The sequence below is a fragment of the Mauremys mutica genome, chromosome 1 (assembly GCF_020497125.1).
Source record: "Mauremys mutica isolate MM-2020 ecotype Southern chromosome 1, ASM2049712v1, whole genome shotgun sequence".
Lineage (NCBI taxonomy): Eukaryota > Metazoa > Chordata > Testudines > Geoemydidae > Mauremys > Mauremys mutica.
In genome coordinates this window covers 3,373,488-3,399,595 of record NC_059072.1, presented here as the reverse complement: position 1 = coordinate 3,399,595, position 26,108 = coordinate 3,373,488, and the positions used below count along the sequence as shown (strand labels likewise).

At 44.0% G+C, this 26,108-nt stretch overlaps 1 protein-coding gene and 1 long non-coding RNA gene across 3 annotated transcripts in view; one reads left to right on the top strand and one right to left on the bottom strand.

Annotated features, from left to right (window-relative positions):
• PPP6R2 (protein phosphatase 6 regulatory subunit 2) overlaps positions 1–26,108 on the bottom strand; it is a 156,543-nt gene that overhangs the window by 70,514 nt on the left and 59,921 nt on the right. For both annotated transcript variants that reach the window (XM_044990735.1, XM_044990744.1), the window contains exons 3-5: positions 14,766–15,011; positions 5,650–5,836; positions 4,774–4,911 (exon numbers count right to left, since the gene is read on the bottom strand). In XM_044990735.1, coding sequence (XP_044846670.1) covers positions 4,774–4,911; positions 5,650–5,836; positions 14,766–14,992 — 552 coding nt within the window. In that variant the 5' untranslated portion in view covers positions 14,993–15,011. The remainder of the gene's footprint in view (positions 1–4,773; positions 4,912–5,649; positions 5,837–14,765; positions 15,012–26,108) is intronic.
• On the top strand, positions 1,471–24,636 carry LOC123351424. The gene is made up of 3 exons (XR_006574023.1): positions 1,471–1,610; positions 1,704–1,879; positions 24,563–24,636. It is a non-coding gene; the product is annotated as an uncharacterized LOC123351424 (long non-coding RNA).

Below are 26,108 nucleotides of genomic sequence, written 5' to 3'. Positions count from 1 at the left end.
ATGTATTGTCCCTGCAACAACTGCCCGACCTAGTCAGTAAATTTAATGGGAGTTGAAACCAACTGAGATGGATTCACTATGTTTCTTAACACAAATAAATATTATGGAAACACAGAAAAGAGAGATGACTAACCTAATAGGTCATCAGATCAATTTCCTGGCCAATGCATATTTTTTTCCTACAATGTGTCTTGTTTTAAATCTCTAGTTTTATATATAATAGCTTAATAGATTCCAAAACCAAAAGGAACCACTGTGATAATCTAATCTAACTCCTGTATAACACAGACCATAAACTTCCCCACAATAATTCACAGAGCAGGTATTTTACATAAAAATATCCAATCTCGATTTTAAAACTGTCAGTGCTGAAGAATCCACCATGACCATTGGTGAATTGTTCCAATGGGCTATTACTGTCACTGCTAAAAATGTACATCTTACTTACACTCCAATCTGAATTTGTGTAACTTCAACTTCCAGACATTGGATAGTGTTAGATCTTTATATGCTAGACTGAAGAGCTCATTATTAAATATTTGTGCCCCATGTAGGTAATCAAGTCACCACATAACCTTCTCTAAGTTAAGCTAGATAGATTCAGAGCTTTGAATCTATTACTATAAGGCATGTTTTTTAGTCCTTCATTCGTTCTCATGGCTCTTCTCTGAACCCTCTCCAATTTATCAACGTTCTTCTTAAATTCTAGACACCAGAACCAAACCCTCTAGCACCCCACTAGAAACATACCTTTTCAGTGATGACTGGAAGTTTACAATTACATTTTGAGACCTATGAATTATCCAGATTTTAATCCATTTAATGTGTCCTATTTTAAGGGGGGAGGGATAGCTCAGTGGTTTGAGCATTGGCCTGCTAAACCCAGGGTTGTGAGTTCAATCCTTGAGGGGGCCGCTTAGGGATCTGGGGCAAAAATTGGTCCTGCTAGTGAAGGCAGGGGGCTGGACTCAATGACCTTTCAAGGTCCCTTCCAGTTCTAGGAGATTGGCATGTCTCCAATTACCACCTTTTTTTATTACCATCTAGGGGTTGGGGTTTTTTTATCAAAATTTCATACAATACCAAGTCAAACACCTTAATTAAGTCTAAAGACTCAAGCAATGGGCCTAGTAATTGTGATCTGACCTCAACCAGAAAGGATACCTGTGCCAATACCACCTAGTGTACTGTGCCCATAGATGTATAGGCTGTAAGGCCAAAAGGGACCACTGGGATCATCTAGCTTGCACTCCTGCATAACAGGCCAGAGAACTTCCGTGAATTAATTCCTGTTTGAACTAGAGCAGAACTTTCAGTTAAACATCCACTCTTGATTTAAAGGTTGCCAGTAATGGAGAATCCACCACGACCCTTGCTAAGCTATTCCAGTGGTTAAGATGCAATTTTTTAAAGCTCACGAAAGCTCATGCTAAAATAAATTTGTTAGTCTTTAAGGTGCCACAAGTACTCCAATTTTTTAACAGTGACAGTAATTATTTCCAGTCTGAATTTGTCCAATTTCAACTTCCAGACCACTGGAGTTAAGATCAAGATATAAGCAGACAAGGGAGTAACATCTTCAGAAAACACTGAGCAAGTTAGTCAAGAATGTGGGTCCCTGTCTGAATCTTAACTATGTTTATAGTCAAAATGGACTTACTAATTTGGGTTTTAACATGTGCTTTCTTCTCTTTCCTCTTCAGCCCAGTGGGGGAGCTGTTCTAAGGACACTAGGTCCCAGCAACCTGCTCCCCTCTCCAGGAGGCATCATTCCCCACCATTAACACCAGCTGAACCTTTAATAGGACAGACTTTTACAAAGCCCCTTCTCTCCCAGAAGGGTCTCAGCTACCATCAACAACCAGAAAGGAAGTAAGAGGTGAGCAGGCTGATTATAAAGGAAACATTTCCTATCTGCGAAGTCTATTTGATCAGGGAATATTCTCCTAAGGAAAGTGGACATAGAACTCTAAAATATACTGCCATAACAATTCTGCATTGGCTATGGGGAAAGGACAAGATCCATAAATCTAGTTATATGGCCCCCATCACCCTACTATCACGTGTTTAAAGACGGTCCTGAAGCTCGGTTTATATTACAGAAAACTGTTAAAATTTTCAGTTGCCACAACAGTGCTGCTAGGGTAAACTTGGTCTTCCTACTTTCATAAAAAGTGGTCCTCCTTTGGTGTGGGGCATTGGTCCAACCCTTTACCTCCTCCTACCTCTCCAACTATTGCCCTATCTCCTCTTATTCTCTTCACCTATCAACCTCCCAACTGACTAACCATGCCATCTATAACCATTATACCAAAGTTCCTCTCCTCCACTTTATCTCCAACTTGGCTTCTGCCCTCTCCACTCCTCTGAAACTGTTCTTACTGAAGCTGCTAGTGACTTCTTCCTAACCAAATCTCAGCACCTCTACTCCATCCTTTTTTCTCTCTTAACTGCTCTGAACACCACTGCCCATTCCCTAACTGTTCAAAATCCTGTCCTCCCTTAGGGTACGTCTACACTACCCGCCGGATCGGCGGGTAGCAATCGATTTATCGGGGATCGATTTATCACGTGTAGTGTAGACGTGATAAATCGATCCCCAATCGCTCTCTCATTGACTGCTGGACTCCAGCTCGGCGAGAGGCAGAAGCAAAGTCAACAGGGGAGTGGCGGCCGTCGATCCTGCGCCACGAGGACGTGAAGTAAATGATTCTAAGTCGATCTAAGATACATCAACTTCAGCTACGCTAGCTAACGTTGAGTATCTTAGATCGATTCCCTCCCGCCCCTCCAAGTGTAGACCAGGCCTTAGTTTGTACAATCCCAACTGCTCCTAATTATCCTCCTACCTCTCTGTTCATTTCTTGTGTCTCATTTGGAGTCTCCCTCCTCCACCCATTTCCCTTTATCAGTGGGGGTCCCTCAGACTCTCTCCTCCTCCATCTACACCCACTTTCCAGGGGATCTTATCTGCTCACGTGGCTTCAACTACTGTCTTCACGCCGATGACTCAAATTTATCTCTGTACCCCTGACCTGTCACTCCCTATCCAAATCCCACATCTTAGGCCAGTCTCTTCAATATCTCCTTGTGTAAGTCCGGCAATCATCTTAAACTCAACATGGCAAAAAATGAACGCCCTTTCTTGCTATTGATATTACTACTATCCTCCCACTCAAACTCATAATATGGGAAGCTTTGACTTCACTCTCTCTCTCTCTTTAGACCCATACATCCTGTCCATATCTAAATTTTGCTATTTCTGTTGCCATAACATTTCTAAGAAACAGTCTATCCTCTTTGTCCATACAACTAAAACTACCATTCAAGTCCTTACTTCATGTCTTGACCTCTTCTCTCTGGCCTACCTGACACCCACATCACACAAACAAGCCCAACCAAAACGTTGCTACTAAGACTAACCTGTCATTTTAATCAAGTTATAACCCCTTCTTTACAACCCTCCACTGGCTTCCCTTTCTCCACTGTGTCAAAATCCAACTTCTGGTCCTTCCCTTCAAGGCCCATCCCAATTTAGCTGCTCCCAACTTATCTGATCTTGTATCTTAAACACACAGTTCCTCCCTCCCTATTCCACAAAGGAATTTGTTCGCTTGTCCTACACATACCTCCACTCTCTCTACCATATATGCATTGTATGGCACATGGTGACCCAAAGATGAAGCTTGGGATAACAGCCTGATACTTTATCAATCTTTTTGGTGTGGCAGGAAATCCCTTTCCCTCTATTACACTCTACCAGGGAGCATGAAGAAGGATATAACGTTATAGCTTGTCTAGGGCAGCTCCTAAACCTAGTTTCACAATACTCAGTACACTCTTACCTGAGAGAATCTATCCTCTAATTGTTTTTGTTTGTTTGGCTGTTTTTTGACTATTTGATTCCCCATCTCTGATTTGGGCTGTTAGCCTTCCTCCCTAAAAAGAAAGAAGGGCTCCCTTTTTTTTTTGTGGGGGGGGGGGGAATATTCATGCCTAGAGGAATCAGCACATGTTCATGGTCTGATATTTGCAGCGCTGATCTGCCATGCTGCACTTCATGAAGGTGAGCAGGTGGACCAAGCATTGATTTTAGTATTCATTTATTTCCCCTTTAGAAGCTTGTCCCCATGAGCCTGTTTCTGACGGGGAAGCAAAACTGGGCTCAGAGATTGCTCCAGAAATAGTTCATGTGTTTATCAATCTCCCTGTCCTTGAAGAGGCTGGGCTTATTCATTTTCCCTCTTCCACATGGGCCCTTGATAGGTCTCTCAAGAAATGTATTGGCTTGGGGTTTACTGATGGGCTTCCCAGAAGCTCTAGCCCGCTCTGTGCATCGGATCCACATGGGCCAGGATAGGTCTGTTTTTCCCATGAATGTCTCAAGAAGGAATACGAGTAGGGATCCCTAAGGAGCCTGTTATTGAGACAGTTAGTCTGCAATAAAGTTTGGAAATTCCCCTCAGAAAAGCTTGGCAGCAAAGTGGTCTTGTTGAGCCTGCTGCTTACTGGGGACTCAGGAATAAACGAAGGGAACTTCAGGAGGTGGGACATTCCTGTTGCCAGTGACTGACAGACTAATTCTTCCCCCAAACTACAAGTGGGTTGATGTCCCCATTGCACCAGATCTGTGGATCTTAGCACAAGCAAGAAAAATATGTTTTTAGAAGAGGAGTGAATTTACTCTCACATTATTTGAAACTGAGTAATATCTCCTCAGAAATACTTTCTCCCCCCTGCACCAACCACAGAGAAACATTAAACAAGCCTCACATTTAATACTTCCTGACGTAGAGGTGCTGGTTCCACGCAGCTGATCAGACGAAGCAGCAGGTCCATCATTGCAGATGTATCAATATGCTTTAGTACCAGGCTAATAAATTGGTCTTTATTTCTCAAAAATGCAATCACCTTTAAAAGAAAAAAAATGCAACATGACTTTTCTCTACAACACATAGAGGTGACGTCACAGAGCACTCAGTACTCCCCAAATTTGTGTTTCAATCAACCAATGAGAAACAGCTAGGAGGATAAATAATTCTTCTTGAGAACAGGGAAGCAAAGGAACATCTGAAAGCAAGGAAGTGCCAAACAGAGCTCCATTAACAGTCCTTTGTCATATCCCAAAGAAATCCTATTCCACTAAGATATATGGAGATTGAGGACACTGGTGAAGCTGAAGAATTTTTAATCCCACTGAGGCTCCTTTGTATAAAATATCTCCATGTTAAAAGGAAGTAAAATTTGGAATGGAGTTAACTCATCCCCATAATACTGTATGGCAAATATTCCAAGCCTCTTAGCTGTATGCACAATACTTGTATGACAAGTTTATATGTTAAAACATCAAAGGATGGGCAACGTGCAATACCCCAGACACAATTGCCCCGCTGAAGCAAAAGTGAAAGCTATACACTAGTTGCTAGGTGCATAAACAATTCACACATATCAAAATGGTAGGGTTGACAAGATGCCTTACAAAATGCATACTCCATTTCCAATTCCAGCAATCCACACCAGATCTACAAAGCTCAGCATTTTCCTCCTCTGGGGAGGAGCGAAGAAATTGCCAGTTCAGTGCTCATACAACCCATACAACTACATCACTAGTAATCAGTGTGTTTGTATCAAAACAGACTCAATCACTACCTGTTCAGTTTTTCTTGCAATGAGATTCCCAATAGTCTTGCTGAAGAAACTGGCAAGCAAAGGGTTCAAAGGCGGCTCGTGATTCAAGAAGTCATACAGGATGTTCAATAAAGTTTCATCCCCTCCTAGTTTGTCGTTGATCTGTGGCACATCAGAGGTCAGGAGTTCACAGGCTGTATTCGGATATCTAGAGAGACAGAACCAAAGCAGCAACTGAAGGTGAGATTAGAGTCTTCTACAAATTCTTAGAAGACAGTTGAAATAATAATTCCTATGAAATAACTCCACAACACAAATCCCTCAATCCATTTATGATACAAGAACTCACTTCAGAACTCCAGCTTTGGATGGGTATCCTCAAGCAATGCCCAACTTTATCTGCCCACCTACAAGTGACCCACAGAGGCTCACTTAGGAGATCCCAAGAGTGCTCCAGGCACACTGAGAGCTGGGGGAAAGGGGGCAGCAACACCCATCCCTGACAAATAACTGTAGCTGCATTTAGGGCAGCATGAGAACAAATCTCCTTCTCCAAAAAAGGGGGGAGAGAGTGGCCTGACAATGGAGAGGTGGGAGTGCTCTTAAGGAGATGAATAGGCCAGTTACAGTGAAGACAGCTCTGAATGCTGAGATCCCTGCAGAGCTACCATCCCATCCCATGCCACTTCCCAATGAAACTCTGTAGTCACAAAAGAGAGAGAAGAAATAGAACCTGTGGGTTTTCTATCTGAACCCTCTTTCCACTACTAGCAGAGTTGGCGTTTTTTTTCCTTCCCAAACCCCTCTCTGCACCCCAGAGTTTATTTTTTTCCTGAGAATACACTGTGAAACAAACCAAGAAGTTTTGGAAAAGAAACATAACACTCTCACTTTGTAGTAAGTATATTCATTCCTCAAATACAAAATGGTACACACCATCCAAAGGAAGCCCTTGCAATTCTACAAGTAAAATACAAGAACAGGATAATAAAATACTCACAGTCTATTAGTTAAACAAGACCTATCACTCTTTTGTATCATTAGATACTGACCAACTTTTGCCAACTTACCTGCTTTTTCAGGACCTCGCCTATTACAAAGTTTTGACCAAATCAATCTAAATATGCTATCTAATTAAAAATCTAAAAAAAAAAAATACAAAACATTAATTAATGCTCAGTATGCTGGGCAGGAGTATGGTTCTCTTAAAAATGAACAAAACTATTTGCTTTCCAGTGGAAGAAGAGAGGGGAGGGGGGGAGAATCCTATGAAACCAGAAGCTGGGAATGAGTGACAGGTGATGGATCACTTGATGATTACCTGTTCTGTTTATTCCCTTTGGGGTACCTGGCATTGGCCACAACTGGAAGACCGGCTACTAGGCTAGATGGACCTTTGATCTGACCCAGTATGGATGTTTTTATGTTCTTAAAACAGATAGAACATTTTCTATTCAAACTGTTTCGTTTAAAAAAAAAAACTATGAAAAAATATAAACAAAACAATTGGTTAGCTCCATAGCAACACTTATTGACTATCTTCTAAGCATTTACTCCTCAAAAATTGTGTTAGTTTGTGTGGGAAATATACTGTCTGCAGATAAGAGTGACAGTCACCGCTGGTGCTGACTGTGTGCACACACTATTGAAATTTTATCTGTAGACTTCTATTTCAAGACAACTATAATAGATATTAAACTTACATTACAGCTCCCACTGAAAATATTTAACCAAAAATGCAGCTCAGCATCCTTTACAAGCCAGGATAAGGGCTCCAAGATTGTTCTTCTATGTGTGATTTAATGTCTTATAAAAATTCCACTGGGCCCTTTGTGGAATGTTGGCAGCTTCAGAGAACGGTTAATTATTCAATTTAAGCCCCAACAGGCATAATTGATAAAGGTCACAATAGTTACTGCCCCAATTATATTTACAGACTATGATTCTCCAGACACTAAGACAGAACCCAATAAATCAGCAGTGACACTCGGAGAATAAAAGGAAAATGTCAGCCCTTCCAAGTCAGTGGCCTGTGTGTCTCCAATTTAGAAGACAAAAGACAGTTACCAAGCTGTACAGTAACTACTGTTCTTTGAGATGCGGGTGCAGACACGTATTCCGCTCAGGCGTGCACGCGCCCAGAGCATCAAAGCCGGAGAAATTTGCCCAGCAGTATCCATAGGGCAGTGCTTGTGCCCTCTTGCCCAATAACCCCTCCCCTTGATATTTAAGGGCAGCACAGGCTCTTACCCCCCCAGTTCCTTCAGAGCGAATGTCAAGAATTGGGGCTCTAATGCAGTGGAGCTGGAGGACGGGTCGTGGAATACATGTTTGCACCCACATCTTGAAGAACAACAGTTACTGTACAGGTAGACAATAGTCTTTTTTTTCTTCGAGTGGCTGCAGACATGTACTTCACTCAGGTGACTCAAGCTGTAACAGTAGGAGGTGGGGCTCGGAGGTTACTTAAAGAACGACTGCAGATCTGCCTTTCCAAAGTTTACTACTGCATCTAGGTCAATAGCATCACTGAAGAATGCTACTGATGTCACTTAGGCCCTCACTGAATGTGCCTGTAACCTCTATGGAGACGTGGTCTGAGCTATTTCATATGTCATCATTGTGATTGCTTCGGGCAACAGACTAACTTCAACCACACTTGAAGAGGATGATGGAGCAATCTCACATGCTGGACTACGCAAGCACTTGCGGTCATATGGCCTAGTAACTTCAGGAATACATGGACCATAGCTGAAGGTTGAGATTGGAGTGCCAGAGAGAGGAGACAAATTGCTTGAAATCAATCGTTCAGCAGAAATGCTCTCGAACTCAGAGTCTAGTAGGGCACTTATGAACTCAATGTTTTGAATTGGTATTAACGTCAACTTTCCTTTGTTCAGAATCAGGCCCAGATAATCAAAGAGACATACTGTGAACTGGACATGACAGAGGACTTGTTCTCTGGACTTGCCTCTCACTAACCAATCGTCCAGGGATGGAAGGACATGAATCCCTCTTTTTCTGAGATATTCTGCTACTACAGTCATGCATTTGGTAGATACCCACAGAGCAGAGGACAGCCCAAAAGGAAGCACAGTGTACAGATAATGCTCACCTGCCTCTAGAAATCTCAAACCTCCTGTGACTTAGGAAAATCACCTCATGGAAGGAAGCATCCTGAAGATTGAGGGCAGCAAATCAACTGTTGTGATTCAAAGAGGGAAAACTAGTCGCTAGGGTAACCATGCAAAATCTCATATATTTGATGTACTTGTTAAGACTGTGGAGATTGAGGATGGGTCTCATCCCTCTCTGGGATTTGGGGAATGAGGAAGTACTGAGAGTAGAATCCCTTTCCCCAGTTCTAAAGAGGAACTTCTTCTATGGCCCCTGAAGCCTGGAGAGCCTGCATCTGATGAAGAAGCAGGGACTTGAGAGGGGGGTCCCTGAAAAGGGATGGGGAATGGGCAGGAATTGAATAACATAACCCAATCTCATCATGCTTTGGACCCACTTGTCCATAGTTAACTCCCAAGCCTTGTGGAAGTGGGACAGTCTAACCCCAGACGGAGGAGAAATGGCTTGAAACTCAACGACTGGAATGCCGACAATGGAGAGAGTCAGATTGGCTGCTTGCCTGAAGCTAATGAAGGATGGCCTGACTGAATAAAATTGGCATCAGAAGACCTTCTCCTATGAGACTTGTGCCCCTGATGTCTAGCAGGATAATATGACCTAAGGAACCACTGAAGGCGATATTGCTGTTGTCGCCCCAAAAAGTGACACCTCTATTATCAGTGTAAACCCCCCCCAATGAACACAGCTTAGCTTGAAAGGACTTAAAGGAATGTAATGTTTCATCAGTTATCCCTGAAAACTGAAATTGGACAAAGGGTAGGGTTCTCAATCATCTGTTGGACCTCAGGAACTATACCAAAGTTCTGCAACCATGAAGACCTTCTCCTTGTTACAGCAGAGGCTGCAATTCTAGAGGAAGTGTCAACCATGTCCAAAACTGACTGCAGTGATATCCTCACCACTAGACGACCTTCTGCAATGAAAGCCTTAAAACTCTTTCCTGGAGGATTCTGGCAACCTACCTGTAAATTTTGCCATTGATTTTCAATTTACAAAGTCATACTTTGATAAGAGAGCTTGCTTATTGGTAATGTTCATTTGTAAGAATAAGGTAGAATAAATTTTCCTCTCCAACAAGTCCAATCTTTTAGAATCCTTGTCTTTGGTGTCAACTTATATCTCCCCTGTATCAACCTCTCATTAGCCACCATTACGACAAGAGAGTCAGATGCCAGATACGAGTGGAAGCACTTGAAACCATGCAGAGGCACATAGCATCTCTTACTGGTATGCTTTGCTGTGGGTGGTAAGGGTGCTGGGGTGTTCCAAAAAGTTTTTGCCAGTTCCAAGATCACTTCATTTATCCTCCCTGGATCTGAGGATTGCAGAATATCCAGCAACTTGTGTGTGTTCTCCTGAACAAACTTAGCCTGAATACCCAAGGCTGAAGCCATGCATCTCAGAAGATCCTGGTATGATTTAAAATCCTACAGTACTGGGAAGGAAGAGTCTGGCATTGCAGAGTCATCTTCTGATGAATGAGAGGAAAGAAGTAGAGCCAATCGAACCTCCTGTGGTGCCCGTAACAGTTCAGGCTGAACCAGTTCCGCAGGAGCAACTGCTCAACTGTGGTTGCAGCAATGGATGTTCAGGAGGAAAGGCTACTGGAGAAATAAGTGACCTTGCTCTAGGCTGCAATGAGGATCAAGACCAAGCCAACCGCAGAAAATCCCAGTGGTTCCAAGGAGTATGTGGGCAGGAGTATGGCTCTGGTGGCCAGCAGGAACTGGGCTAAGGACCTTATTTCTGCTCCGGAAGCAGTGCCAATATCTGCACCAACAGTGATCCCCAGGAGGTCTCAACAACTTTAGAAAGTGATAACAAAGCAGCATGAAAAAGAAGGACGACATCCCTGAGTGCAACCCTGAGGATCCTTCCAAGTAGTCCACAGGCAACAGAGTCGTCGTCCCAGGAGCAGCCAGCAAACGTCTAACTTCATCCAAAGTCCAGCACAAAGGACACATCCATTCTGACAAAGATAAAGTAGTCAGTACCTGAAACACTGATAAAGACCTCACACGCGACACTGGAGCAGATGTCAGCACCAAAGTCGAAACCAGCACATTCCCACACATGAAGTGTGCACTGGAGTCATCATCGGCACCGAAGATCATGCCTGCACTGACAATCCCCTCAGTACTGAAAAAGCAGCAACCTCAATTCAACACTGTGAACAGAGAGAGGCTCAGAAGATGGCACCAACAATAACGGAAGGTGTGCAATCAGTTCAGACAGCACTGAGGACACCAAAGCAGCAGCAACCACAGCCAAACATTCCCGAATTAGAGGAGAATCAGGAACAGACAGGCAAAGTAAGTCCAATGGTGGTGTGGAAACCCTTGGTGCCGACACCGACATCATCAGTACTGGACTCAACAGATGCCCCACAGACGGTACCCAGTGTCAACGATATCAAGTCCACTTGCTCTTATCTTGGTAGATGGCCCTGCTTTATCTCACATACTGGATGAATCATGGTACTGGTCTACACTCCTCTTAGACGGGAAGGAGGAATACCTCCTAGCTCCATTTTACGAGATCTTTGTCTAGGAGGACCAGAGAAAGGAGAACAGTCTCTTCCTCCTAGGACAGGAATCAGAATCTGGCTAAACCACAACCAGTGCCCACTCGGACATCCTCAAGGGGCAATCTGTGGATGTCACCAGTATCGCAGTGGGCCTCATGGCCTGCTCCAGAAGGTGCTGCTTCAAACATAAGTCCCTCGCCAGCTGGGTTCTTTTCTTGAATGATCTGCAGATGGAGCACCTTTCTTTAATGTGCTCCTCTCCCAGGCACAACAAACATCGCATGTAGGGGTCACTAGTGGGGATAACCACCCCACACAATGGACAATGTGGGCATCTGTAACAGGGTGCTATCAGCAGCACCCTGGTCACTTACAGTGCTGCATCCTGGAGAAGGCTGCAGGCCCAGCTGAGGGCAATTACACGCTTTCTGGTGGGGAATTGGGAGCACCTGGGTGACAATCACAGGGCTAACAAGATAACTAGGGAGAATACAAGGAGAAAACAGGAAGTAAGAAGGAGCGCAAGAGGCACTCAAAGAAAACTCAGAGGGTGAGCCTGGGCTGGGGAGTGAGGGCTGCAGGGAAATCTGTCTCGGCTATAGCCAGTGTTGCACGGTATTGTTATGTAAGAGGGGAATAAATGCACACCTTGGTGACAGCTAAACGGCCTGGTGTGCATTTGTGACTGTGAAACCATCTGAACTGGCTAAGCAGAGAGGTTCACTGGGTAGTGACGGAGGCACCTTGTAACAGCAAGACACCAGATAACTATCTTAACTAACTACTACTCACTAACGCTAAGGGTACTACTAAACTATACTATTAACTACATACAACAAAGTCCCAGAAAGACTGAGACAGAGAACTGTGAGGTGCATTACTACACGGAACGCTCCAACTCTAGCTACGAACAGTGAGAATGAACTAAGAAGGATCGGGGTGGCACTGTCCTTAAATAGCCAGAGAAGGAGCTATTGGGAGAGAGGAGGTGAGCGCCAACCCTATGGGTAATGATAGACAAAGTTCTCCAGCTCTGGTGCACTGGGCGTGTTCAGTGGAATACACATCTGCACGCACTCAAAAAAAAACCCAAAAAACCCAACAACAACCCACAAACTGCTGAGCAGTTCCACTTCCACCTAGGTGAAGCTCTGTGAAAACTTCAAGTAGCATTTGCTTCTCAGATGACTTTAGGCAGGTATGCTGCTGCTCCCTTAGGCCGGGTCTTCTGGCAGTTCTCGTATCAGTAAAGCTATTTCAGTTGGGGAGAGGATAATTTTTTACCAAAATAGTTTTATACTGGACCAACCCCTAATGTGAACACAATGATATGGGAATCACTATGCAGGTATAAAGCATCTTAATACTGGTATAAGTGTATCCGCAATCGGAGGGTTGCAGCACTTTAATTATACCGGCATAGTTAAAGTAATACAACTTTTGTGTCTAGATGAACTGTTATACTAAATTTAGCTTCAGGAATAAATCATCCAGAGAGGAAGTTTACTAAATAGCTCTCAGATTAGCTGATAACTCTGCACTAACCCAAAGCTGTATGATACACAATTCACACATGTTTGCACTAACACAAAGATTGTATTATATATACATACACTTCACCCATGTTGAAATATGAGTATGGGAATGGTTCGGAGGTTGGAAGGCAAACCACACTACACAAAGGCAAATGCACACAATCTAAAATTCATAAGACTTCAAGCACACAGTTTAAGATGAGAAGACAACAATGAGCATATCTCATTATCTTTCTTATTTGTAACTCACTCTCTTCACCCTTAGTTTAGAGTCATCCCAGGCTGTTACATCTAGTTTAGACTATAAACTCTTTGGAATAGTAACCCGCCATTGTTTTGTCTGTGAAACATCATGCACATTTAATGGCACAGTTTAAATAAACCTTAAAATTCTACAGATCCCTTTGCAAACAAGGTGCAGGTCTAAGAAGAGGTTTTCTGTTCTGCCTCTCAGCAAAAAGATTTGAGGTACTAACTGTCTGGTGATGATGCCGAGCAGTGATGCTGATGACAATCACAAAAAAAAATGAAAAGAAAAAGAACTTAAAGAACTAGGTCTGGTTAATTACAGTGCTCTGCTCTGACTCATGAAATTCATGGATTTATTTTCTTGGCACTGATCACTCATACCCCCAGAACATGCTTAGATCCTAGTTTGCCTCACATTGCTCAACATCACTCCATCTCATTGAGCAGTAGCACTAATGGACTCCTAAAGCAAATTCTGCCCAGTCCTCCTTAGGCAGAAAGGGGAAAAATGGGTGGAGGGCTCCATTAAGGACTCTAAAGATTAGCCTCACCAATGCATATTATTCTGGAATGTGAAAGAACAATGGAGAAAGCCATAATAATGTTGCCTGCATAAACACTGGTACTACAAGTTATTTGATACAAATCTTCATTCGTAAAATAATGACAATCTAATAATACATTCCTGGTTCCTTCTGACTTCACAGATTTTATAACAGAAATATTACCATAGTAGCCACAAGAATACAGTAACTTTTCACATTGTTTCATTACATTCACATGCCTGAATATATTCACACACAACATTTCACTATCTTACACACGCATTAAGTTACGTACACTGTCACTATAGACAGTGTTGTTAATTTAATGCATATTTAAGATAGTGAGATATAGATTTCTAGTGACAATGGTAATAACTGACCCCTGATCAAACCCCAGGAGCACAGTCACATACACTTGCACATGTACATCAAGATTTCTGACATAAATTTAACAAAGAAAAAAACAGCAAATTCCCCAACTCCAAAACAAAGGCGTTTGGTCACATTATAAAAAAGAGTAATAAGTGAAGCATGCATGTGTAAATACAATTCAATACAATAAGCAAACACTACAAAAAGAAACAAGCTCTTTCCACACACCCTAATCCAAAAGTGTATTCACTATTTTAGTGCACCTTCTAATAATTCTGCAATTTTTATGTATGCAGAGCTCCACAAATTCCAAGACTTTATTCCTGGGAGAGGTTCCCTATATTTTATGGGCTGTATCGGTTTCAAGTCAATGGCCCTCAATGAATCTATATCTCAATGAGCATCATTATTGTCATTTCTGGGATTCTGACCACAGAATGATGGCCTGGGAGAGATTCGGAAACAAAACTGATCTCTCTGCTGCCAGAGTTTCCAATTAAAAGAAACAAAAGAGATGAATTCTTAGATAAAACACTGTATATAAACTCAGTGAAGTAATATGAAAAACAGAGCAAGAAATAGAATATTGTGATGTAATATTCACTGTGAATCACAAAATAGTCAAATATTTATTTCACAACCTGAACCTCAAGACCTTTTTCCAAGGCAGGAGGTTTCATCAGCTTTGCACCAGAGAAGAATTTCTGCAGCCAATTCTCCAATTCATTTTTCTTCCCATAAAAAAAAAAAAAAAAGAATCTGTGTACGTACTTGAAGCGGACCTTCTCGTCCATGTCCACAGGGGGCTCATGTGTGATGAGGCTAACCAGCTCCTCCATGCAGTGCTGCTGGCAGATGAAGTCCAGCAGTTTGCGGTTCTGTGCCTTGCACTCCTGTAGGATGTCATCTTCATCCATCAGCTCGTGCAGTGTCACATCCTCCTTATCCAGCAGCTTGTCCACATGTGATGATGTGTTTAAATCAAACTTCCAGAACATGATGATGGAACACACCCAGCTGCAATGCAAGAGGATAAGTGTTAATACTCAGCCTCCACAAGTCAAGTGAAGATACAGTAAGGGTCTTTTCAGGGTTCCCCTTATGTCTCTGAAAAGGAAATAAAGATGAGTTAAATTATTTAAGCAAAATGAAATACACAGTTATGTGACTAAAAAAATTAATCAGCACCTTCCATGCTACATCTCTATGCCTTAAGGTTCAATCCTGCAAGGTACTAAGCACTGTGACCCCAATAAAGTAAAGTATTTAAGCATGTGCTTAATTTTAAGCAGAATAGTCCCACTGAAGTCAATATGAGTGCTCAAGAAAGTGCTTAAATGTTTTGCTGTGCTTAAAGTGCTATCTTGCAGGATTAAGCGCTTCCATTGTAAATATAGGGTTAATTTTTCAGGACATTAGTTTTAAGGATCACAACCAAAGAAGTTAAATAGGTGACATTTACTTATCTATCAGTATTTTTTCCTACTCTGAAATGAACACCTTCTGCTCCATAACTGGTTTACTGTTTTCTCATCTTCCAAGCACAGAGAGGCGCTCCTTAAAAACCCTCTTTCTAGCTACAAAATGGAAAGGGAAAAACTAAGAACCTTTTGTCCAAGTGTCATATCAGACAAAGACAACACATCTATTTTAAAATGATAAAGAAATGCATTGAAGACCAGACAACCACACTGCAAAATGTTTTGAATGAAGCACTATGCTGTTCTGTGCAGGAAATGGTCACACGTTTGAGTGAGCAAGCCCTCACAGAAGGAGGTGGGACATTTTATGATATTTTGTAGGCCTGAGAAACCCTTGAATGTATCCATCTGGAAATAGGGAATATGGATACTTTGCACCCTTTCTTAGGTCACTCATCTACTCCTGAACTTGCATCTAATTTCCTGCAAGGATTAGTTATGCATAAACAGAATTTGAATATCCCAACCATAATTAAAGTCCACCACGACTGATTAAAAGAAGGCAAATAGACTGGATCAAGTTAAAATCATAATTCTGGAGGACAAAATTCTGAGGCAGGCCTGAAAATTATCTCATCGGGGAAAAATTGTAAGTATTCCAGATAGGTAAGGCACCTGATTTCACTAACTCTTCTGCTCAACATAATTGCTAACAGGAAAAACAATATTTTAAATGGAAACTACAGGGAAGGTCCTCTCTGTAAATGAAGGTTCAGAGATTACATCAAACTATAGTAGTCTCAAGACGGCATCTCTACAGAGACACAGCTTTCAGGAATTAGAAAATGTGAAGTTGCTGCCAAAACAGGTTAGAAATGGAACCAATATGCTCCAAGACTCCTAACACTGAGTTGTGGACCTTCAGGAAGCTGGGAATCAGACCCAATCAAGATCTCAGTTTAAGAGAAGGAATTTCAATATATCCCTGGTTGTGCGGCCACGTGGGATTTTTGTCCTTTAAAAGCTCACCATAAGGATCAAATTTTCAGAATCTCTTGAAATGTCCAGATTTGGGGACAGCTTCTAAGTTTACAAGCTCTCCTGAATATTCATCGCTTTAACAGGCAAAACGTCTCAGGTTCCAAGCTAAAAGTCTCAAGATGCTTTAAATCTGGGAGTTTAAGAGAATCCTGGAATTGAATTTTTCCCAGCCCAGGACATTCAGGAATGCTGAACTGACATATGCAGGAGTCTGAGAGACTATGGGTCTCTGCACCACTACATTTCTGTTAACCACTTGAAGACTAAATTATTTAGTTCCTATTCTCATTTGCCCAAGTGGCATCTGCTTAGAAAGCTGGCCTATAGGTTTCTCTTTTGCTAAAATGTAGATGATTTTAACTCTGAGATGCCTTAAGTTGGGAGCTCCCCAGAACAGACCAAAATGAGGCTTTTGAAAGCACCCAGTGGGTACTACTATAAACAAGCCATCTAAGTAATAAATCAACAAAACCATCTGCCTCAGGAGCAAGAGAATTTCCCCTTGCTTCATTCAGAACTTTTAACTTCTATTTTCTTGCTCCTGCCTGGAAGTGCCAGTACGCAACATATGTCTTACTGTTGTTTCTCATATGAATCGCAATCAAGTCCAGTGGAAATCTCATGAGTAGAGAGAAAACCACTTTCTTAACTGCTTTAAACCCTAGGACATTGTTGTGATCAGCTTCCTGGGACAACCATTTGCCTAGAATTCTATAGGGCCAATCTGAACTTACTCAGGTGCACAGAAGATAACCTGGTTCCTGATACTGAACATAATCAGGATATTTTGTAAAATACAAAAATGCATCACCACCTTGGAACAGTTTTCAAATCCAGCAATTGTCATAACAAAAGTAACTATAGTCTCTGAATAGCAAGTACTCGAGGAGTTCCCAGAAGAAATACAAATTTTAACATCCTTCTGGGCAACTGGTTTAGAATCACAAATGTCTCACGGAATGCCTAGAGGTGGGCCAGATCCTGACAGGGCACCAAGGAATTCCTCTGAAGCATATATAAAGAAGTGAAGGATGCAAGCAGCTGAAAGACCTCATCAATATGTGCAGATACTATTTAGGCTATAAAGGAGTTGTCTATGATCATCCTGTTATAGACTGCCCATCAGAGACACCATCAAACTGATGAGAAACAAGGAATGGGAGAAAAGTGAAGGCCTGGAATTGAAAATGGGGCCACAATTTTACAAAGTGCAGGTAGTTTTGGTCCTACAAGCAAACTAGCACATGCATACAGTCTTCCTTGTAGGACAATGAAAATCCTGAGGAGAATTCTCTATCAGAAAGACCAACACTTCATGAAGAATCAGGCCTTGAACACCATCAATCAGCTTGGACAGAACCAGCACTGGTGAAGTCTGTCTGTTCCCTTTCCTTCTAAAAAGAGTCCAGAATGAATACACACACCCTCAAAAAAAAAAAATCTTCAGTAAAAGGAGTACCTGTTACAGGAGAAATGCTTGCTTACTTGTAACAAGAGTTCTTTGAGATGGACTGCATATTCACACTCTTGGGACTTGTGTCAACCGATGCAGGGACGGTAGAACCTTTCAGTAGCAGTGCCCATTAAGCACCCACGCTCCCCTGCCCTCCCTGTCTAGCACTCCAATGTGTTCTAAGGGCTTGAGCGTAAAGAGGCCGTGGCACTATTGACACCTCAGTTCCTTCCACTGCTAACAGAAAAACGCAGACATCTTAATCTGCACTCCAGAGGAGCAGGGAAGGTGGGCGAGGAGTGTGACCATGCAGAATCCATCAGGAAGAACTCCAGTTACAAGTAACCTTCATTTCTTTCTTGAGCGTTCTCTGCTGTCCTTCACTCGGAGTTTAGTGGTCCAGAGGCAGGAGAAGTGGCAGGATGGATGAAGGAGAGAGACTTGGAAATCCATGAGAACACCTCTCTCCTTTCAGTTTTGAGTCCATCTTATTGAAGGTCTAATCTTTGGAAGAAAGTTCTGTTCTAAGAGGGAAAAAATGATATCAATCCAAGATGGGTTTCTTTAATAATTTATATATTTGTTGCCTTTTTTCTCTTTCCTCTTTTTATCTCTCTCCCTGTCCCTTCCTCTTACCCTTCTGGGTCACTTATTTGGCCAAAGGACACAAAGGCATATTACTTAAGGTTTAAACTAACCAACTCAGGAATGGTAAAGCATCCCCCAATCTACTGGGCTACCCAGGCCCAGAACTGTAAAGACTTTTTTGCATCTGCAGTTACAGCCTTTGCAGCTGAGCCAGCCTATGAACTGCCCCTCTCATCCCTTAATGCTGACATTTTACTGTAGACTCACAGACATATGGGTTGTCTGCTGGAGCTGACAGGTTAAGTGAGGTGTGAGCAACCAGACACTTTCAATGTTGCTTGATTGAAAGCTGCTGCCAGGTTGTAAGCGAACCTGACTTCCTCAGATAATCTCATTCACAGTCATCCTCTCAATAATCCAATCACTTGCATTTAGGGGACAATTAAGTCATGTACTCAAGCCCCATTCCAAGAGACCTGAACAGGGCAGAGAGGAAAACAAGGGGAGAGAGACTAGGGGATGTGGGCTGTTTGCGGGATCTGGGGAAACAGTCAAAGTGGGAAGAGAGACCTACAGAAAGTGTGTTTTGGAAAAAGAAACATTTAAAATAAATGAAACTATACAGAAAAAAGAAAACTAAGGATGACATTAAAAATAGAAAAAAGGTGCAGAAGAGGGCCAAAGATGCTCTTGAATAAACAGATCCACATATCAGGCACAGATGTCATATCTGGGATGTTATTCTGCCTTAACATTGCTGAGGTCACTGTTAAGGCTCTATGCTAGACGATGAGTTTCATGAAGTTGGGGTATGTATCGCTTTTCAGTATCTGTTGGACATAAAAATATAAGAACAGCTATACTGGGTCAGACCAATGGCCCATCTAGTCCAGTTTCCTGCCTTCCAACAGTGGCAAGTGCCAGATGCTTCTGAGGGAGGGAACAGAACAGGGCAATTTTCAAGTGATCCCTTCTGGCAGTCAGAGGTTTAGGGACACCCAGAGCATGGAGACAGAAGTGAAAGCCTTACAAAGCACTGGAGTATGTATAAACAGTGTTGTCGGCAATGTGAAGTAGCAAAGCAGCAGATGATCCTTAATCTGTCATTACCTCTACTTTTCAGGGGGGTTTCAAAAGTTTTTCCTCACACATACACACAGTGTTCCAGGGTCACAGTGGGGCAGATAAATGACTGAAATTACAATAATTTAAAGATTATAATAGTTAAAAAGGAGGAGAAAGACAAATGCAGAGTCCTGCACTTAGGACAGAAGAATCCCATGCACTGCTACACACTAGGGACCGAATGGCTAGGCAGCAGTTCTGCAGAAAAGGACCTAGAGGTTACAGTGGACAAGAAGCTGGATATGAGTCAAGAGTGTGCCTTTGTTGCCAAGAAGGCTAATGGCATTTTGGGTTGTATAAGTAGGGGCATTGCCAGCAGATCGAGGGATGTGATCATTCCCCTCTTTGACATTGGTGAGGCCTCATCTGGATACTGTGTCCAGTTTTGGGCCCCACACTACAAGAAGGATGTGGAAAAATTGGAAAGAGGCCAGCGGAGGACAACAAAAATGATTAGGGGGCTGGAACACATTATTTATGAGGAGACGCTGAGGGAACTGGGATTGTTTAGTCTGCAGAAGAGAAGAATGAGGGGGGATTTGATAGCTGCTTTCAACTACCTGAAAGGGGGTACTAGAGGATGGATCTAGACTGTTCTCAGTGGTACCAGATAACAGAACAAGGAGTAATGGTCTCAAGTTGCAGAGGGGGAGGTTTAGGTTGGATATTAGGAAACACTATTTCACTAGGAGGGTGGTGAAGCACTGGAAGGGGTTACCTAGGGAGGTGGTGGAATCTCCTTCCTTAGAGTATCAGAAGGGTAGCCATGTTAGTCTCGATCTGTAAAAAGCAACGTCACATGCGTCTGATGAAGTGAGTATTCACCCACGAAGGCTTATGCTCCAATACATCTGTTAGTCTATAAGGTGCCACAGCACTCTTTGTTGCTCCTTCCTTAGAGGTTTTTAGGGCCTGGCTTGACAAAGCCCTGGCTAGGATGATTTAGTTGGGGATTGGTCCTGCTTTGAGCAGGAGGTTGGACTAGATGACCTCCTGAGATCCCTTCCAACCCTGATATTCTATGATTCTATAAAAAGTCCTCACAGAATGTTTTCTCATTTTATGAATTAACTAAGCAGTTTAAAAAAACCTTAAAAATCAAAAGCTGTCACATGCAACTGAGTCAACAACAGGGATTAAACCCTCAACCTTCACACTGACAACTCAGCTCTATACCACTTGAGCTACAGCAGTAATAGATAACCTCTATTTAGTTCAGCCCCTAGAGGGGGACTTGACACATTTTACCACTGACTTACAAAATTGTTTGCTAGACAGCAGTAGCATCACAGAAATTAGGAATACTGGATTCTATTCCTGACTCTGGGAAAAGTGTTTGGTTTAGTGGTTACAGATTGAATGTTCTTTGGTTATATTATCTGAAAGCCAGAGCAACTGAGTAGCTGAGATTTGGGTCTACCATGTTATGATGTGTAACCTCCATTGATTTATTTGTAAAATGGGGTTGAACCGCAGACTTGACTGCCTTTTACAGTTGGGGTTTATCGCCTTTGTCAATAACAAGATTGGTGAGGTGCATGAGAATGTAAACCACAGTTAAGAGATGAAATCTGAACTCATGGTCTCTGTTTGCAGCTCAGGGAACTTTCCCCTAGTCTACAAGAAGTTTTGGTGGGGGAGTGTTGCTGTCCATCACCACCAAGTCCCTGATGGAGGTTTTTATATAAGTAGATACGATTACATCATCACTGCTAACTACTACCTATTTGTTTTGGCATAGTTCTTTACAATTATGAAGAAAAACTAACACAAAAAAACCACACTACCTATCTGTAACTGATTAATCAGCACGTGAAAAGCCACATGGGGAACACTGCACAGATCCAGAGTGTTTTAGATTTCTTGCAATAGACACCCAAAGAAAGGGGACACAATCCAGTGAAAACTTCATAAAGGGCTGATTTGGGAACTCCTTACTCTGTGTATCAACTCAGTTTTCATCAAACCACCATGACAAATTCAAGTAGTACTTAAAGTTTACATTCTGTGTTTTTTTTTTTTTTACCATTTTAATTAGATTAAAAGAAAACACAAAATAAATAAATAAAACACATGCATCTGATGAAGTGAGTATTCACCCATGAAAGCTTATGCTCCAATACATCTGTTAGTCTATAAGGTGTCACAGGACTCTGTCGCTTTTTACAGATCCAGACTAACACAGATACCCCTCTGATACTTGACACAAAATATATGTTTATACATGCTTGTTATACTGAAAATTTTGACTCAGTCGTAACTATTGAGTTGTGACCAAAGCCTCCATAATATTAAAACACAATACAGCAAGTTGGAGTTACAAATATAGCATGAGTATGGCATTACTGCAACAGTGAGCCAAAATGCCCTGGCCCACCACAGAAATGATGAAATAAAGGACAGAAAAAAAAGGGGGGGAATGGGATTTTTCAATAAAACAATATGTTTGCCATAAAACACAGAAATGGCTAACATACACACCAGTCTTCAGAAGTGCAGAGTAATATGCCTCCCAAGAGTATCCTCTACATTGAAGTTACAGGATAAAAGCTGTTTGGAAACCTGCTCCCCTTGACTGGTCCTGCCTCCCACAAACAATTTCAGCTACATGATTACCACCTACTTCTTCTGTACTCTCAACTGCTCTGAAAGGGTGAAGAGTCTGTATTTTAATGGCCTCAGACTCCTTGCCTTTCCTATTGCTCTGCTGTCTGCTATAAAACAAGTGACAGCCAGGCCTCCTGATATTGCTACCTCCTACCATTCTGAATTAGTGGCTCAGATCAGCCTCAACTGGCTTACTGTTTCCTCTGTTCTAGAACCAGCCTATTCTGCATCATTTCTCAAGCCCATCTTTCAAGTGAGAAAAACAAACAAATTTCAAGATTTGCTTCCTGGTTGCCCCCTCACTCCATAGTAACAGATAAACCTGTTTTCTAACACTGAAGGAAAGAGTTCTGAGCCACCTTTCACTCAGGGCTCCAAACTCTAGGCCAGGGATCGGCAACCTTTCAGAAGCGGTGTGCCAAGTCTTCATTTATTCACTCTAATTTAAGGTTGTGTGTGCCAGTAATACATTTTAACGTTTTTAAAAGGTCTCTTTCTATAAGTCTATATTATATAACTAAACTATTGTATGTAAAGTAAACAAGGTTTTCAAAATGTTTAAGAAGCGTCATTTAAAATTAAATTAAAATGCTGATTTTACACCACCAGCCTGCTCAGCTCGCTGCCAGCCTGGGGTTCTGTTCACCTAGGCCGGCAGCAGGCTGATCAGAGCCTGCAGCTGGGACCCTGGGACCCCAAACCGGGGGGTAGGGGTTCAGGGCAGAGGGCTGGGGGAGTGTGGGGGTGCAGGGCAGAAGGCTGGGTGTATGCGGGGGGTTCAAGGGTCAGGACAGAGGGATGGGGGAGTGTGGGGGTGCAGGGCAGAAGGCTGGGTGTGGGGGGGGTTCAGGACAGAGGGCTGGGGTAATGGGGGGTGCAGGGCAGAAGGCTGACTGTGTTTGTGGGGGGTCAAGGCAGAGGGATGGGGCTGTGGGGGTGCGGGGCAGAGGGCTGGGTGTGGGAGGGGTGCAGGGCAGAGGGCTGGGACTGTGGGAATGCAGGGCAGAGGGCTGAGTGTGTGTTGGGGGGGTCAGGGCAGAAGGCTGAGTGTGGGGGGGGTCAGGGCAGAGGGATGGGGCTGTGGGGGTGCGGGGCAGAGGGCTGGGGGGGTGGGGGGGGTTTCAGTGCAGAGGGATGGGGCTGTGGGGGTGCGGGGCAGAGGGCTGGGTGTGTGTTGGGGTTTCAGGGCAGAGGGATGGGGCTGTGGGGGTGCGGGGCAGAGGGCTGGGTGTGTGTTGGGGGGTCAGGGCAGAGGGATGGGGCTGTGGGGGTGCGGGGCAGAGGGCTGGGTGTGTGTTGGGGGGTTTCAGGGCAGAGGGCTGGGACTGTGGGAACGCAGGGCAGAGGGCTGGGTGTGTGTTGGGGGGTCAGGGCAGAGGGATGGGGCTGTGGGGGTGCGGGGCAGAGGGCTGGGTGTGGGGGGGTTTCAGGGCAGAGGGCTGGGGCTGTGGGGGTGCAGGGCAGAGGGCTGGGTGTGTGTTGGGGGGGTTTCAGGGCAGAGGGCTGGGACTGTAGGGGTGGTCAGGGCAGAGGGATGGGACTGTGGGGGTGCAGGGCAGAGGGCTGGGTGTGGGGGGGGTTTCAGGGCAGAGGGCTGGGACTGTGGGAATGCAGGGCAGAGGGCTGGGTGTGTGTTGGGGGTCAAGGCAGAGGGATGGGGCTGTGGGGCAGAGGGCTGGGTGTGGGGGGGTTCAGGGCAAAGGGCTGGGGTTATGGGGGGTGCAGGGCAGAAGGCTGGGTGTGGGGGTGTTCAAGGTTCAGGGCAGAGGGCTGGAGGTATGGGGGGTACAGGGCAGAAGGCTGGGTGTGAGGGGGAGTCAAGGCAGAGGGCTGGGGTGCTCGGCTCGTAGGGGTGCTCCCTGAGCGGCTCATGGCAGGGGGCTGGAAGGGATGTGCCCTGTTCCACCCTCTTCCCCAAGGCTCCGTCCCTACTTCGCTCTGCGTCCTTTACGGAGCTGCGGGCAGGCTGCCGCTCTTCCCCCTCCCCCTCGCAAGGGCCATCAGCTGATTGGCACAGGGAGGAGAGGGGGCGGGGCAGGAAAGCACCACACTGGGGGAAGAAGCGGGGGAGGGGGAAGCTTGGCTGCTGAAGAGCCAAGCTTCTGCCTCCTGCCCCCGCAGCGGAGAGCAGTGGGTGGCTGAGTTAGGCTGGGGGCCGGGACCGCGGCAGGCAGCTGTGTGCCGCTCAAAATCGGCTCACGTGCCGTGTTTGGCACGCGTGCCGCAGGTTGCCAACCCCTGCTCTAGGCTCTAGCAAAACACAGAGAAATCAAGTCTAGCTTATTATTAAGCAGTAAGTTGTCCTACCCAGAAACTCTTCACTTATTCCACAGAGCCAGCTTGCCCTGTGACACTGAGAAAAGATGAGGGTCACAGTGATATCATCAGAGAGTTACTCAGCTAGGTATGAAAAAATCTTGGTGTTTCACTTAAGTATTTTGTTTATTTTAAAATAATACTTGCCATGTTATCAATTTTATAGGCATGATGGAAGACATGAGTCTTAAGGAAGGATTTAACTGTCCTTTTTCCAAATTAATTGCTGTAACTGTGGCAAGTTATATGAATAAAGGAAGGGCTCATATTAAATTGTGTAAGAATCACATATTTGCATTTTCATTCTCTTTCACTGGCACACGGGGGGAGGGGTAACTCAGTGGTTTGAGCATTAACCTACTAAACCCAGGGTTGTGAGTTCAATCCTTGAGGGGTCCATTTAAGGATCTGGGGCAAAAATCTGTCTGGGAATTGGTCCTGCTTTGAGCAGAAGGTTGGACTAGATGACCTCCTGTCCCTTCCAACCCTGACATTCTATGAAAATAATTAGGAGGAGAATTCTAAACTAAATTTTGCACCTGAAGTGACACTTTTTAAAGTTGAGCTATTCATTTCAAAATCAACAATTGATGGATGGACTATCAAGGCCATAATAAAAATAATATAATCAAAGATTCCTCCTCTCTCCCCGCCCCCCCCCAACCCATCTTTCCCCAAGGGCTTTTACTTCCCTTTGTTTAACGTAGTGCTTCAGGGAGAAGAGATTACTTTCTGAGGGCTTGGCTACACTTACAAGTTGCAGCGCTGGGAGTTACAGCGCTGGTCATGCAGCTGTGGAAGGGCCAGCGCTGGAGTGTGGCCACACTGACAGCTACCAGCACTGCAGTGTGGCCACACTTGCAGCACTTTCCAGCGCTGTATTGAGAGGTGCATTGTGGGCAGCTATCCCACAGAGCACCTCGTCCCGTTTTGGCGCCGTTTTGGCGCTGAGTATTGTGGGAAGGGGAAGGAAGTGTGCGGGTCATTCCGCTTCCTGTTTGCCAGCGCCCCGTGGTGCATCGCTTCACATCCCAGCATTCACTCTTTCCAGCAGCGTTTGGCGCCATTGTGAGTGTCTTTCTGTTACTCTCTGTGTGAATCGCGATTTCTGTGGCAAATGGAGCCCGATCTGCTGAGGACTCTGCTGATGAGTGTCACCAGCACAACACGTTTGGCAGTCCAGCTATTCCTTCAGCTCCAAAGTGACAGTGAGGATTCCGACGATGATATCAATATGGATTTGCCTGCCGCGTGTGACACTAAAGTGCTTGCGGCATTTACGGAAATGCTCAGCACCGTTGAACGCCGCTTTTGGGCTCGGGAAACAAGCACTGAGTGGTGGGATCACATCGTCATGGAAGTCTGGGATGATGAGCAGTGGCTGCAGAACTTTCGTATGAGAAAAGCCACTTTCATGGGACTGTGTGCTGAGCTCGCCCCCACTCTGCGGCGCAAGGACACAAGATTGAGAGCTGCCCTGACGGTGGAAAAGCGAGTGGCTATTGCAATCTGGAAGCTGGCAACTCCAGACAGCTACCGGTCGGTCGGGAACCAGTTTGGTGT